General features: G+C 31.9%; 1 protein-coding gene and 1 long non-coding RNA gene across 4 annotated transcripts; one reads left to right on the forward strand and one right to left on the reverse strand.

Moving 5' to 3' along the window:
* On the forward strand, positions 1,168-4,245 carry LOC109342214. The gene is made up of 2 exons (XR_002107040.1): positions 1,168-1,257; positions 3,932-4,245. It is a non-coding gene; the product is annotated as an uncharacterized LOC109342214 (long non-coding RNA).
* On the reverse strand, positions 9,139-13,784 carry LOC109348562 (transcription factor GTE8-like). 3 transcript variants are annotated; one of them, XM_019589047.1, is made up of 11 exons: positions 13,632-13,784; positions 11,884-12,777; positions 11,626-11,686; positions 11,409-11,552; positions 11,265-11,329; positions 11,121-11,178; positions 10,945-11,028; positions 10,736-10,857; positions 10,580-10,646; positions 9,690-9,811; positions 9,139-9,602 (listed from the first exon to the last, which is right to left on the reverse strand). In XM_019589047.1, the coding sequence occupies exons 2-11, from the start codon at positions 12,604-12,606 to the stop codon at positions 9,363-9,365; spliced, it is 1,686 nt and encodes a 561-aa protein (XP_019444592.1). In that variant the 5' UTR covers positions 12,607-12,777; positions 13,632-13,784; the 3' UTR covers positions 9,139-9,362. The 3 variants fall into 3 exon arrangements, with proteins under 3 accessions (XP_019444592.1, XP_019444599.1, XP_019444604.1); XM_019589054.1 differs by having other exon boundaries at positions 11,493-11,552; positions 13,632-13,783; XM_019589059.1 differs by lacking the exon at positions 11,409-11,552 and having other exon boundaries at positions 13,632-13,783.

Raw genomic sequence — 17,031 nt, forward strand, 5'->3', positions numbered from 1 at the left:
GTTGGTTGGCGCCATTTTCAGTTAATATAGTTAGTTCTGATTGCTTCTTTTCCAAGCAATCTTTTCTTGTATAAATAGAACTCGTTTTGGTTCTTTAAATGAATAAGAATGAGATATAATTCATCCTACTTCTGCAAGAATAAAAGCTCTTACATAATCAATTCATTATTCATCTCATTTGTTATCCATAACAAGATGGTGCTTAATTATATCTTAGAACTCATGTTCATCCCATGATCGGTATACTTTGGACTTATGTAGTGGAAAAGGAGCTAGGCAATAAACAACAAAGGAAAGAAAAGCATGGTTGCTAATGATGACATTTAATACATGTATTTGCTAACTTAGGTAAAATAGTATTTTATAGGTTAGGAAAAAAAGATTTAATAATCATAAAATGTATTTTTCCCTCTATTTCTTTCTAAAATTCCACTTATTGACAAACTCTTACATATTGTGTCTAATTCCTCAACTATACCAACCATGATAAAGAATTATAAGTTTGTAATAATAGGACATTGACATATACATATACATATATATATATATATGTATATGTATATATGTATATGTATATGTATATACATATACATATACATATACATATATACATATACATATATACATATACATATATGTATATGTATATGTATATACATATACATATACATATATACATATACATATACATATATACATATACATATATACATATACATATATACATATACATATATACATGGACACACATCTCAATTATTCTCCAAAACTAAAATATATTAATTACTCTTACATCTTACAGACATGTGCTTAAAAGAAGTAGTTGTAATAAAAGCATTAGCGGCATAGCAGAGAATAATGCGTGCCAAGCCAGAGCGACGAGAACATGGAACTTGGTTTGCACTGGAGTAAGCTGGCTGGGCCTTTTCATTTCCGAACCAAACACTTCACCTCGATTTACGCTAAAAAAGAAAGACACAATGAAATTGAAAACTATCACGTTAATTTAAAAAAACATTTATTATTTTTCTTATTTTGTTTGATTGTTATTGATGTGTATGATTTTTGTAAGGTGGTTTAGAATATCTGATAATTTACAACAAAAACAAAAAGGAGCAACCCCTTCTCCCTCATTCATTCACACTCACTCGCCTTCCATTCTTCTACTATTACCTCTCTTCTTCTTCTTCTTTCTACACACTTTTGCAATGCCATTCTCCATGTCCACTTCTTCACCTTATGGTTTCTTCCATAAAGGTACCTTTTTTACTCTCTTCCTTCTTACCCATTTTCTCATTTCTCCTTTCTTATATTCTATATTGCATTTTTTGGTGCTTGCTATTTTTTTCCCTCATAGGGTTTTGCTTTTCATGCTTAAAAATATTTTTTAATATAAGCTATAAAATCTCTTTTTTAGTGGGGTTTATTACCAGCATTTGTGATTTACTATTTCTCTCCACTGGGTACCTTTATAATTGTTGCTTGAGCATTCATGAAGAGTTAGGCATTTACATGAAGTTGTACAAATCTTAATGGTTGTTCTTGATTTTAAGGTATTGTTATTTCAGAGTCTTGTGTGGTCAACATTGTTTACTTCAGCTAAGTTTTGTTGTACCCATAAAGGGTTTCTTATATTCATTAAAAGTTAATGCCAGTGGTTCTGCTGGAACAATTTTAGCTATGGACCAATAGAGTTCATCGTTTGTTGAATCTACAATAGCAAAATAATATCGCTTAGAATTGTCATCTAACAGTGTTTTTGTGGTGCTTGTTGTCTATGTGAGTGCAGTAGTCTATAAAGTTATATTCAACAGTGTTTTTAGTAGCGCAATAGAAAGTAAACATTTAACATTGCTCAATGTAGCAAGCGCCTTTCAATGTCTAATTTATACATAAAACAATATATCTCTCAGACATTCAATCAAACACATAACAAGCATGTCCAACTCTACCACACTTTTACAATAGATTTGTTAAATCACCAACGATTTTATCTACATTCAACTTTAACAGATTCCAATATTGTAAAATAACATATGAGTAATGAGATCTTACGCAAATTGTTCTTTTTTTTCTTCCAATGTGCAAGTCCTTACATAGTGTTATGTGTTCCTCAATGATCAATGAGATGCAATTGCAAATAAAAAAATGGCATCTCTAACCAAGTTGCAAAAGTTATGGAAAAAAATACAAAATTAGCATCAATTAAGAAAGAAAATTTACCATTATACTCAAATCCCGTGTTCTAAACCAATGAACCATAGTCAAAAACTTATAACACCTACATAACTTCACAGCAAATAAATATAACACTATTAGTGAAGAGAAAAATAAATGAACTAACATAAGATAACGATTTACTTTATGTTTAAAGAGAAAAACCAAAAATCGATAACTTGCTTGAAGAGATAAACTAAAAACAAAAGAGAAAAAATGTAACTCATGGAGAAGAAGAAAAGTAAGAGAAATAATAAACTGAGTGATATGTGTATTATTATGTATAAAGCTTTGTTTTTTAATTTGAAAAGATTTCTGCTCATTAAAACAAGCGTTTAAGCACGCTTATTGAAGAATTATTGTTAAATATATGAAGTATGACATTTAACAACAATTTCTTCAATAAACGATGTTAAATATAACACATTCAGTAGCATTTGCTTCAATAAACACTGTTAAATACAACACATTTAAGGGCGTTCACTAAGAAGTGAGGTTAAATATATGAACTTCACCTTTAACAGCGTTAACACGTAAGCGTTGTTAAATGAACGTTGTTAAATGAACATTGTTAAATGTCAATTTTGGCGTAGTACTATTACTTTTTTGTGAGCAAAAATTTTCTATGCATACTGAATTTGACATATAGTATGCAGATTAGCTTTCTACCCTTTTAGCTGGACATGAAAACCCTTGTCTTTTTTTTCTTACCTAATGAAGTAAACGGTAATTAAGTTGGATAAAGGTTTGGTTGTTGTTGTAATCAAATAAAAATCAAACCATAAAGGTTGTAGCTATTTAACTTATGTAATGTTAGAATAAGTGCATGTTCTCCATTTTGTTCTGCATAGTTAAACCCCAATCGATGAGAGTGGCATTTGGAGGGTGACATGGTTATATCATTGCAACCCGGTTATGATGTTATGGTGGTCTGATGTGTTTGGATACTACCATGTACCACTCACATTGTGGAGTGATTGACTCAAAGACTAGTGATATGATAGATTGGTCATAGGGATTGGGAGACTCATTCATGGAATTGGAGCAACATGGAAGGCTGAAGCCGTGTGAAACTGAGAAGGATAAATTCTTGCAAGGCGGAGAGAGAGAACAACTTATTGTCACATTATATAAGATTATCTGTTGTGGACTTTAAACATACAACATGTTTTATTAAAACTTTAGAAACTATCAAACACTTGTTTTTTGCATTATAAGGTAGTTACTTCCATATGGAATTTAGGGTCCTTGGTTAGCTTTGGGTATGCCCTCCTACACCAGAATAGTTTCCTACTTGGTGCTAAGGACATTGCAAAAAGACGCCGAAATTTTGTGACGATGTCTAATTCATCATGCCCTTTGGTGCATTTGATTGGAACGGAATGCACATGTCGTCTCGGATGTCTCCCTTCCCCCCAACATACCTGGCTGTGTTTGTAGCATCTCTTGTATTCTGCAAATGTTGTTTCAAGGGAGTTCGCCATTTTTAGAGATAGGCCAACCTTGCTGCATTTTTTACTTATTTATTTTCATTAAGCTAATTGCTCTGTGCTGTTTGCTTTTGAGGATTTCTTATCCTTCTTGTATATCCCTCTTCTCATTATATTAATTAATCTTTGTCCTTCATTTTCTATTCTCTGACATCACTTTTTTGATATGCTAGTTATTTGCTCATCTATGAAAACTTATTCTAACAACTTCTCATGAATTTCAGGTTTGGAGAAATTAATGGTGCATGCTGCAAGGATTCAATCTTCTTGCATAACACAGAAGATTTCTTGTCACTTGAAGTCTTGAAGTGATGGATTAATATACCTCAAGTTTGGTATAGGGAATGAAGCAGAATGGTCCTGGTAGTTTAATATATATATTTAGTATATTGAATTTTTTGTATAGTAATTGATGTAATCTGGACCAATCATTTGTTGTACATCAATTTGCTATAGATAGTAACCCCTTTAATTTTTCAACATTATGTGCTCCTGGATAGTTGTTTTTCAAGTATCAATGCTTCCATAATTACATAGAGAGCTCCAGTGATTCAAATTGTGGGCTGCATAATGTGATGCAGTGATTGCGGTGACCTCCGAAAATGCATTAAACTGTAATTGTGGTGTGTCATCGAATCATAGTGATATGGTTGCATTAGTCCGCAAAACAACCGCATAAGGTTACATTTGGGCCACATTATTGGAAGTATTTTAATGGTTTCTTTCTAGAAGTTTCTAAGGGTTGTTTTACCTACAATATGGTTACAATATAGCCGTTGGATAGGTAGTTAAGTTGGTTAGTGTTATTGCTTGTTTATCAAGCAATCAATTCTATTACTTGTAAATTGTATATAAGTCTCATTTGGGGTTATGAATAATCTATGAAAACCATAATGAATTACACCAAATCGTAATATGGTATCAGAGCCTTCAATCTTGGAGGCTTTGATCATTGTTGCGCATTCTCTACAGTTATTATTTTCCTCTTCCAAGATTCGACAAAGAATCATCATCAACAACTCAACATGAAGCGAAGAAGTTTGTGAAGAGAGAAGACGTTTCTAAAAGAAAGGCAAGAAGGAGCAACCAAACTGTGGAGGTCGGAAAGGGCTTAAGCTGTTGAATTTTGCTGAAGACATAAGAAAAAAGTCAAAATGACTGATAAAGAAAGATCAGCAACATCTCTAAACACAACTGTTGGATTCAAGCACCACAAACTAAAAGTGTACATCCAGTTTTCTAATACATTGCTGACAGAGCAAGCTGAACAAAGGTATTGGAGCTCCATTTGTAATTTATCCAAAACATCATCTTCAATATCCACACTGCCAGCGTCACGTGTAATGTCCTCTATATTGTGATTAGCTTCATCAAGAAGCTAGCAGATGAGTTTGGTGTGGCTATTGTCATAATAAACCAAGTAGTTTCACAAGTAGACGGTTCTGTGATGTTTGTTGTACCTCAAGTTAAGCCTATTGAAGGCAATATAATGGCTCATGCAACAACAACAAGATCAACAAAATTATCAACAATAACAACAATAAGATTAACAACAAGATCAACAACAACAATTCATTACATTGTCACAATATCAAATAGAATTATCAAGATGGAGTCATTGTCATTTACCCTCCAGCTTGAGGGGGCTATCGAAGAACAAAGCTACCACATTTTACATATTTTACATATTTTACACATTTAACACGTGTTGAATTGTTTTTCAACTTATGTTTGTTAGCTAGTTAGTTAGCTAGTTAGTTTACACTATAAATAAGGCTTTTCATGTCTTAATATGGTATCAAAGCTCTCAAATTGAGAGGCTATGTTGTTGCGCACTCACCTATTCTTTTTTTTCTCTCTTTTGTTTTTCATCTTATGTGATTTTCATGTCCATGTTCAACTTTTGCACCATTGTGATCAATCTTATTCACTTACATTGGTTCAATGGTGATCAAGACGTTAGAAGTTGGCTTGAAAGCTCTAAGAAGTCCCTAAAGAATGAGGCAAGGAAGTCGGAGGATACATTTATGGAACTTCAAGAAATTCAAGAATCTACCATGCATTAAGGTTATATTACTCATTTATTCCACCTCAAATCATAGATAATTAAAGCAAGTTTTTCTCTTTCATCCCATTCACTTGGATTGAGAGTGATCCTAAACTGATTGCAAATCCACAAATGGTGAAGTTACATTCCTTTGATACCAAGATTCACAAGGTTGACACACTTGTATCATACAAGGATGATGAATAAGATGAGCAGTGAATATCCTTATTTTCTTCAGCCTCTGCAATTTATTCATATGTCTTGAGTGAAAACATTTTTATGATCTTTGTATTCACATTGTTAGATATGTATTGTTGTGTTATGTATGTCAACATGATAGTGGTACTAGTAATCATTCAAAGCATTCAATCTGCATCAAAGAACGGAAGTCATAACAATTATGTTTTCTCATTGCAATCAATTCAAGAAGAGGAAGAAGAAGACTGACTCCAAGAACTCACCAACTTGCTCCATTTCAACCATACTTTATATCTTACCCTTTCCTCACACACACAACATCATCATAGTGTAAAACAATGAAGCTTCAACAATGTAGAACCATGAGATTCTATAGAAATATGGCCAAGATTTCTGACCAAGAACATAATCAAGTGATTGAGAATCCAATCACATTAGGATCGAGATTCCGATCTATCACATTGTCATGGCTTCAAATCAAGATTTCAAGCTGGAGTCATTAACATTTACTCTCGAGCTTGAGGGGGGGCTATTGGAAATATTTTAAGGGTTTCTTTCTAGAAGTTTTTAAGGGTTGTTTTACCCACAATATGGTTACAATATAGTCGTTGGATAGGTAGTTAAGTTGGTTAGTGTTATTGCTTGTTTATCAAGCAATCCATTCTATTACTTATAAATTGTATATAAGTCTCATTTGGGGTTCTGAATAATCAATGAAAATCATAATAAATTACACCAAATCGTAATACACATTGGACACAAGTCTGCAACACAACCGCATTGGACCGCATCAATTTCAAAAATATTTTTTACTCAAAAAATAATTCACACCGATCGTAATCTGCATTGCAATGGCTACAATAATTGTAATCGTAGTAACCGCAACCATGATGAAAATCATTATTGCAACTGCAAATTTAAAACATTAGATAGCACCAGTAGATTTACTAATTTGCACCACCATTGCAGCTATCTTGCATTTTTATTTTAAGTTTTCAGCATTCTCAAATAACTTACCTCACAATATCAAGCAATAATTCTTCTTTTGCATGAACATCATACATGTAAATCATGCCTTTCTCAAGCACATGCAATGTTTTTCCACTAAATCTTATACTTTGATATTCATTAGAATGCATTGGAGCTGACTCTAACATGCTAAGCAGGAGATTATGCCTTTGTTTATGATAATCAGCATAAGTGGTTTATATTTTCTACCATATTGCTTAAATTAATAAACCTCTCATCCTTCACTCTGATTGAAAATGTAGAAATGTTTTCTACATTGTTAAGGTGTTCCACTAAAATTTCTTTTTCTTTGTGTAATTTATTTAGTTTCTAAATTTTTGGGTTCTTTTCCTTCTATTTCACTTGTTTTTTTTTTGGGTCATTTCCATTTCAAATTTTGAGCTTTCAAGTTTATGGACGTTTTATTTTAGGTTAAAAAGGAAGTAATTTGTGGATTGAGAAAAATTTTGTTGTCTTATAGATTTTGGTGCAAGGTAGGTGTGATTTGTGTTTGATTATAATCAAACTAACCACTTTTTACTTCAAAGTCTACTTAAGTTTATGGTTTATAATCATAATTTGGTTAATCTTAGATTTAATATCATATAAGCAATTTTTTTGATAAAAAAATAATGATTTTGATTTGGGGTATAACAATTTCGTTTGATTAGTTTTAGGGAGAGATGAGTAATCGAATATAATAGTGTGGTTAGGTTAGTTCAGTTCCCATTTAATGGTACAAAAACTGAACCAAACATAAATGATTTTTACGGTTTGATCCATTAGTTTACTTGCTTAATCTTTTTTGGGGGGACGTAGAAAATCTGATGTTTACTATAAATCCAGAAATGGGTATAGTCATTATCATACTTATTAACAGCCCAAGTCTTTACCAACAGTAACACTGTTACAAATTACAATACATCAAAGAAAGTATGTCAAAGATAAAGTGAGAAACAAACCTTGGAATGAGGAATTGGGAATTCTATATACAGCAAGTATAAATATACTAAGGTTTTTATGAAAATTTATTCAAACTCCTCCTTAAACTCAAGTAAAACCTAAACCATTCTAACTCATCAGTCACTATCATCCCACACCCAAGGTCCTTTGCGAGTTGACGTCTTTCATTTTTCTTCTCCTCTACAACTGAACTTGCAACGTACTCTAAACCTCACATTCGTCCTCCCCTTTCTGGTGAGTTACCTTCAAAAGGTTTTTGCATAAACAAGAAAATGTTCAGTACTATGAATTTGATTCCAAGTTATAAGATGTCGCAACTTTACTTTTATGTGCATAAGGGAATGTTTTGCTGCTTTATGTCCAACCAGATTCCTCATCAAACAGAAGAATTACTATAAAAAATGATGTCTACCTTGCAATTCCGATGTGTGCACTAAGTCTAGATAACACGGACCTAACAGCATTAGTTTAATTACTAAGTCATGACATCATGGACCATACAATGTATTTCAAGCACTTCGGTTCATGTAAACAGAGAAATATTCTCAGGCAAAGCAAAAGCATTGTCCACAACAAGATATAATATGAGAAAAGATGTATTAACTGACGGTATATAAGTTTTATATATTATAATTATATTTATCACTGATATTTAATTATTATTGACTTATAAAAAAATAATTCAAATAAATAGTGGATAATAAAATACATGTATACAAATCTTTACATTGTAAGTGCATAAATTTTACACTCTATTTTACATTTCAAATCATCATTATTCATATGTTAACTAGCATTGACTCCCAAACAAAAGTACTACAAATCAAGATAAATAATGTACTGATAGTTTTAAAAAACTTTACACTGTGCATAAATTTTAAATTCTTATTATATTATGGACCACATTCTAACACCTACATTGTAGTGAGATTAAAAGCAAAGGGAATATGCTTCAAAAAACACCAAAAGCTAATACCACAGTACCCCAAAATATACACTTCGCTAACCAAATACGAAAAGGCTTAGTAATACAAGAAACAACATGGTGGGGCAAGTTTATGAACGTATAAAAAATACTTAAACTATCACTACACGCACATTTTTTTCTCCCTATAAAAACTGTGCGACTATCAAGTTTCAATACACTTGGTTTGACACTTGTACCTTTATATTCCTATCTAGCCTAACCAAGCACACAGAACCTTTTATCTCACATATAACCAAAATCAATTTCCATATTTTCCCATTCCATTCAAGTCAAGATTTAAGTAAAATCCAGGAAGAACAGACCTATGTATATGTCATTTTGACATCCTTTAAATCCTGTAAGTTATAGATTTCTATAACTATCCAGACATATTCACATTTAGAATCATAGTTCCTTGGTCAAAAAGGTATGAACAAGTAAAGCAGAAAGAACAGTGATAATTCTTCTTCTATCAATACAAGATTTCCCCTTCTTCACAACCATCCAGAACTTCCTCATCTTCACCTGCAGTAACATACTCATCCTTCATAAATAAACCAAGCTGCTCCAATGGGGATTTATCCAATGTCCTCATTGCAACTCCAGAACCATCTTTAGTGCTCATGGGTTGATAACATAGCTTACAGCCACTCAACATTTCAAGCTCTTTCAAACACTCCAAGTTATTCTCTATCTCAACACTACTTTCCACCTACAAAATAAGACAAGACACTATCAGATTGATGAAACTATATTTTTGTCAGCTTGAGAAATCATAGTAATAGTTATAAGACATAACCTTTTGTAATGCAACTCGTGCAGCTTCTCTTTCTTCTTCTCTTCGTTTCTTAAACTCTTCCTCGGCTTTCATTCTTGCAGAAAGTTCAGCGACTTTAATTTGAGCTTCAATTCTAGCTCTCTCTGTAATGCCAGCAACAAATAACATATCATGAACGAGGATCTTAAAATTATAAATTAAGCCCAAATAGCACCAAACCAGCAAAAAAGTAAAGGTCCCTTTTTGTTTGTTAAAAGCTTCTTGATCTCTACTCACGATTCAATTAGGATAATGTTTAATAAACATTTCAACATACAATAGAAGGAACAGATCCAGATCAAACCAAATGGATCTACACAATTGATCTATCCATTTGCCAAACTTCTAAGAGTTGTTAATGTAGGCATAGCAACATCCATTTATGTATAATGAAAGCATAAAAGTACATGCAATACAACCCAAAATCAAATTAACTTACAGATAATGAGAGCAAACCACCAAGTATTTCTTAGTCTAAAATCTCCTCCCACCTCAAAAAACTACAGAGTGGAAAGGCAACTGCTGCAGGTACTGCCCCAAAATTTTATGACTATCTATCACTGCTAATTTACACTAACTATTAGGTGAAACCTAAATGTTGAATTAATTTCTTATCTTCCTTGAGTCATTACTAGCATTAATCAACATTATTTTCTTGCCATCAAGTATCCCAATCTAAACCTGAAACACCTGATCTGTATCATCTAATCGGAAATTCAAACAAAAGGTTCAACACAGAATTACAGAACTAAATTACTGGAAGCCACTTCCTAGATATACAGTTACAAGTAAAAATAGAAAATAGAAAATAAGAAAATAAAGTAGTATTAATGAACATTGAAATTTGAAAACAATAAAAAAAATATGTGCACCTTCACGCTGTATCCTTTCCAACCTCTCCTTTTCCAACCGCATTTTCAGAGGGTCACTCTTGTCACCCTAAACAAAGCAAGGAAAGGAGACAGGCTATTGGATTTGCTTTTTTATCAACAAACATGAAGAAAGTGATACCATCCATGAAACCTTACATGGTCAAGAATCGTTTTCTGTTGTGCTTTCAAGATCGTATCAGCAAAGCGACTTTTCAGCATAGCAGCACGGAGAGCCTTTTTAGGTGACAGTTGTACATCAATATCAGGAGTGCTCCATACTAAAACATAAACTAGCAATTAGTAATATACAAATTCACAGAAGAAATCTTGCAGAAGTTGAATAATGCAGAAAAGCAGAAGCTGACCTTTGCAAGAAGAGGCATCTGTAGCAGGTGTAGAAAGCTGAGAACCATAACATAGATGCTCACTATCCAAAGAACTTACATCCCCTACAAATATTGTCATGTCATTAGATACTAATTCAGAAAGTTACAGGTCGCACATAACATATCAGTATATCACAAATAAAAAAGGTTCTTACCATTAGAATCATCATAAGATTTCCTCTGCAAAGGTGTTTTGCAATGGGTCTGGCAACCCTAGAATTAGATATAAAGTTTCTTCTCAGAGGTACAAGTAAAAGAACTACAGTTAAGTTCACTAATGATATTGGTATTGTAAATACCGGTCTCAAAGCATCAGCACCCTTGACATTTAAGTCTCTTCCTACTGATCCTTCAGAAGATATATCTAAAATAATGCACAGATGTAGGTTAAATTACGCAACAAATAACACGACCACAAGAGAAACATCTGAAAATCTAACTACCAGATGATGCATATTTCAGATCACCAGGAATTATACAACTGCACGAGAGGTAACCACAAATAGTACACTTGTGTGTAACAGTACCTGATGAAGGGCGGGCCTTCGAAGAGACTGAGGGATATTTTCTGTCATGATTATCTTTACCTATGGAATATATAGCTATTAGCTTCAGCTCCTTTAGACAGCCATAATGCATACTGTATTCTTAATGTTTTACCTTTGTGCAAGTCTTTCTCAATTGCTTGGCAAGGAACCCATGATGACTTGTGAACCTCCACCTATAAGCAAAACATTGCCAAAATGAAAAAAAATAATAATAATACAAACGAACATAAAAAGGATGCACGCAACCACAATAACTTGGCCACAAAACAAAGTTGGCAGAATTGACATTTTGTTGCATCAATTACAACAAATGCATTGCATTCTTGCATAACAAGCATGGCTTACTTCTGTTGCAGAAAACAACACTTACTTTAGCATCTCTTGCAGCCAGTGAACTAATCTTCTGAAGTCCTTTCTGTTCAGGTACTCGCAACTTTTTGGGGAAGGTATCTTTTTGAAGGGGATGCATCTCATTACAAAATTTTCTCACAGTTTCTCTAACGGTTTCAGTCATACTTTTTTCATGCTCATCTTCGCACTTCCATTTTTTCTCCAAGTCTTTCCATTTTCTCTCAAATAATTTGTTGAGATCCTTCGCCATTAAATGAACATCATTACTATGAGGATTATATGTCATGGCATTTGAAAAAGTCAATCTGACATCAGCTGCAAATTCCTCAATGCCGAAGTAAACATTTTTCTCCAGCTTGGTTTTAATTGTTCCTAAATCCATGGGTTGAGATATAATTCTGAAGTAATCTGGAATTTTCAATGCAATTGGATCAACTGGCTTATTAAAAACCCAGCTATATGTTTGAGACATTAAAATCTTCAGAACGGTAGCACACTGCACAGATGCTGTCCTATCCATCTTCTGCCTCTTCGGCTTTTGGCTCTCAACACTACCTTGTGGTCCTCTCTTGATGGAACATGGCACAGAGAACTTTTCCTTTGAATTACAGAACCCATTTTCATCAACCTGGGATACATTTTGTCTGAACTCACACTTTGTCCCAGGAACAACTTCAATCCTTTTGGAGGATAGCTTAATCTTAAATTTCTTCTTTGGTACTACGGTTGCAGTTGCAATCATAGTGATAAACCAAAAGAAGACTTGTTATGCTAATATCTTGATTTCCAAGTTATTAAACACCCAAAAATGTCCTTTGAGGCAAAGGCAATCAAACAACCAATACTTCCACGTGAAGACAGCTCATGTGGGTAGCCCAAATAAATGCATACAGAAAGAACGAAGCAACAATCTCTGCACAAATAATTTATATACATTAGTTCCGCCCAGAAACAGATCAATGTACTACTTGTTTTCTAAAATATTCCTTTTCCTAAAAAGAATAACCCATTCAAACCCAAAGTTCTGCAATATTTCCCTTAAAAGCATGAAAAATACCATTCTTCAAATGTTATTCTGAAAGTGTTAGTTCACAAGAATGTAAATCTCTTCACATGCCACAATATGAATGAATTCTGTCCAGACTACAACAAATGCAATTATTACAAAATAAAACAATTCATAAGGAGGGAAATAGCAAGTTAAGAATCTGGCCATTAAAACATGGGTAATAGGTGAAATACAGCAACATCATGAACAGAAACAAATCCTACAAGTTCACTACACAATACACATAGCACCAAAAAAGGCAATTCCAATATCCCATAACACCATGTTTGTGATACAACGCTGTCTGACGGAATAGACCTAATTTACATCACAGAAACATGCACGTACGAGAAAAATTAGCATCGAAAACCAAATTATGTACAGAACAATTTACTAAGGCCAATATTTTGATAAAATAAAATTGGTGGTACAAAACCACATCATCCAACACAGTGATCGAAAAAAAATTCAATTGCATACTCGTAACTTGTAATCTACAAAATAAAAATCAGAAAGTAACATAACTTAAAAAAGAGTACCCAATTCCGCATTTAAATCAAAGTAGAATATTAAAGAAAGGAAAATTCTAAATCATGTTTGCAACCCACTTTATAAATAAGCCAAAACAATCGAGAAGGTATATATAATAGAAACGAAAAATTATAAACGAAAGATTAGAAGCGAGGAAGAAGATTTATGGCTTCGAAAAAGGAACGTACCGAAGCAGAGCGCCGCAAACACAGACCCTCGTTGAAAACGTTGGAGATCGACGACGAACAATTTGGGGGATTAGGGTTTAGAGCGGTGAGTGACAGAAACACTGATATTTTAGGGTTTTATTTATTTATGGACCTTAAGGCAACGAAACGCGTTGTCCCTTTTTTTGTGTGCTATTTTTACTTTATTTTTTTGGTGCTTATTGTCACTTCTTATTAAATAATAGTGTTCTGGTGACACAGAGGATAAAGTTTAGAATATCTTCATCACAATATTTTATAATTTAATATATATTTCTAAAAATTAATAGCTATTACATAATATGTATTTTTTTTACGATAATAATTATCATTTTTATTTTTATTTGAATTTTATGATACTTTCCACAACCTATCACACAATTTTTCTCATTCTTTTTTCTTTAGATCCATATTTTCTAATAAGAATATTCTTGTGGAAGAACTGTTCTTAGTAAATAAAAAATTTAAATTAATAAATAAAAAATATTCTTATTTTAATATTAATGGTTTAAGAGTGAGTGATTCAAAATATTGTTACAAGGTGGTAACTTGAGAATTAAATAGGTGAAAAATAAGATATGAAATTTATTAAGTCTTAGAGTGTAATATTTAAGTAGGTAAATGATGCAGTAATAATATAAAAAACTCATATACCGATGATATATACATCTTTTTCGCATCTTAATATTCACTAGGTAAATCCCATATTATTTTGTTATAATTATATATAATTTGTAATTTTTGTTTTCACAAGAAAGAGGGGTGTCTAAGAGGTGCTAATAATAGGGTATGGAGGAGACTTCTCAACCGCTGTAGATATGGTAGTACATGTACTCCAATGATGAAAATAACCTGATTAAGGTTGAGGTCGGTGAAGAAGAAAATATGCACCATTTGGGGGTTTCAAATCAAATAGCAAGAGTTCGGCCATATGTGATATCATTAATAAATAAAGTGACTCTTATGGTGTGTGAGATTTTATAGGAAAATTAGTATAATAATATATTATTCTTTTTAGGGAAAGGATCTCACAATTTGGGGCCTTGTTAGATGGGAATGATGAGGCAAATAATTCTCTAGGGGTTCATTTTTTGCATGTGGTCTAAACCACTAAATCATTATGTGTATTATCATAAAAGGTTAATAACTTCATAGATTTTTTGAACTCGGATCCGGTCTTATACCCAATATAATTTAATCCTAAATATTGATCGGAACAGTCTTTGAACCCAGACCTAACCTGATATCTGATTAAATATAATGCATACATTTTTAGATAAATTTTTTTTAATATTATTTATTATTATAGATATGTAATTTGATAAATGAAATTAAGAGTGATAAATAGATGGATTTGGATGTTAATGGATGAACGAAAGGTCATCTATCAATCCATATAAATTAATTTAAACTATATTTTAAGTTATTTAATTCATTCATATTCCAACTTAATGGATGAATTTCAATTCATTCAATTCATCTATAACTCCATTTTCATGGATTTGGATGGATATCCAATCTATTTGATTTTTTTCTTATTGGAACTAAAAGCACTATTGAAAAAATCATTATTTTAAAAACTATTATCTCAACAAAACATTTTTTAGAATCACCTTTTAAAAAATACTTTTAAATTATTTAAAAATCAATTTTTTAAAAAGTGATTTTTGAACTTTTGAAAAATTGCAATATTCTATGATCATGCGATGTTTAAGGTTCTACGTGTAAAGTTTTTAACATGTACTTATAGAGTGTAATATCTATGCACTGTCAGTATAAAAATTAACAATATAATCACTACATCATCAACCATTCATTTGTATTACTTTTTTTTTGAAGAGTTAATAATTATTAAATATAGATAGTGGATAATGCAGTGATAGTATATATAGACATGTTAGTACTATGTACATAATTGAATAGAGTCACATATAAACATGATGAGTGAGTGACCATAGGACGAGTCCGGGCTGGGTCATATTTGTCTCTTACTCAATCCTAAATATTGTCTGTATCTGATTTTCAAACCCGAACTTGGCCCTAGACTTGATGAGACCCGACCTTATTCAGGTCCGATCATATTAAGGCAATCTGAGTGAGCAGGTAGGGTCGAGTTCTGCTCACCCTACTGAAGAGGAAAGTGCATAGAAACAAAAAGAAAAACTAATATAATGTGATATTTTTTCCTTGAAATATAAGGTGATGATAAATTTACTCTTTAATGCAAAAGGAAGATTATTTTTTCATGTAATGAATTATCTACTCTCTCAATTATAGATATTATCATGGCGACAGACACCTTGTGTCTGCCGATCATATTTTTACTTTTTTGGTATCAAATATTTGTAATTTATAGTTAAATTTATTCGATTGATATCAAATACTTTTTTGGTGTAATGTTCAATTTTTTAAATACACTTTCAAAATAAGAAGATGATGATGGCAAATAAGAAGTTAATGTTATATGGTTTTTTTGTAGAAATAAGACGATAATAATTGCAAAATATGGAATCACCAATTACAACAAGATGAGGTGGTTAATTTATGTTTTCCTTTATTAAGTAGTATAGATGTTGGTACAAAGATACTTATTACCTATATAACAAAGAAAGCTCTCTCAGGACATGTGACAATCTCTCAAACCCTCATGACATATGTCAACCTCTCATCAAAACTAAAGGTCCCTCATGACATGTGTCAATCTCTCAATCAAAACTTTCCCTCCAAAACATGTCAATCTTCCATTTTTGTTCATTGTACAATTTAATTCTAATGATTAATGGGCTCATTTGTTTTTTATTCTATAAAGAAATTACATCTCACAATAAAGGGGATTGAATCCCTTTTCACATGTGAATTACTTCTCCACCATTATCATTTCATATCTCCATATTCTTCTCCCTTTCATTTCATATTTTTCTCTCCTCTCACATATTTACAATCCAATATTTCATTCGTCAATCTTCATTTCGTTAAACTTAATATGATGGCTTATATCCCGATACTAAATCTCCATCATTGTAGATTTGTTCTTATTTTTTAAATATGTTGTTTAAAGTGTATTTTTATTGATTTTTTCATTCATTAACCTAATATGATGGCTTATGTATCCCGTTACTCAATCTTCATCATTGTAGATTTGTTCTTCTTTTGTAAATATGTTGTTTAAAGTGCATTTTTATTGATTTTTCATTCATTTGTTTACTTTTAGATATGTTCTTATTTTTAGATATGTTCTTATTTTTAGATATGTTCTTATTTTCTAGATATTTTAATTGATTTTTTGTTTATTATGTATATGTATTCTTATTTTTTCTTTGATTTATTTATATTGTATATATGTACGTTTGATTTCATTATTTTGTAGATTTGTTCTTCCAAT

This window comes from Lupinus angustifolius, chromosome LG01 (assembly GCF_001865875.1).
Source record: "Lupinus angustifolius cultivar Tanjil chromosome LG01, LupAngTanjil_v1.0, whole genome shotgun sequence".
Taxonomy (NCBI): Eukaryota; Viridiplantae; Streptophyta; class Magnoliopsida; order Fabales; family Fabaceae; genus Lupinus; species Lupinus angustifolius.

What these genes read in the sequence shown, in the direction of transcription:
- LOC109348562 (XM_019589047.1), bottom strand. Translation starts at nt 12,606, where the DNA reads ATGATTGCAACTGCAACCGTAGTACCAAAGAAGAAATTTAAGATTAAG. An exon ending in TCTGAAATATGCATCATCTG is followed by an intron (nt 11,330 to 11,408) that starts GTAGTTAGATTT and finishes GCATTATTTTAG; the next exon opens with ATATATCTTCTGAAGGATCA. An exon ending in ATCTTATGATGATTCTAATG is followed by an intron (nt 11,029 to 11,120) that starts GTAAGAACCTTT and finishes CAATATTTGTAG; the next exon opens with GGGATGTAAGTTCTTTGGAT.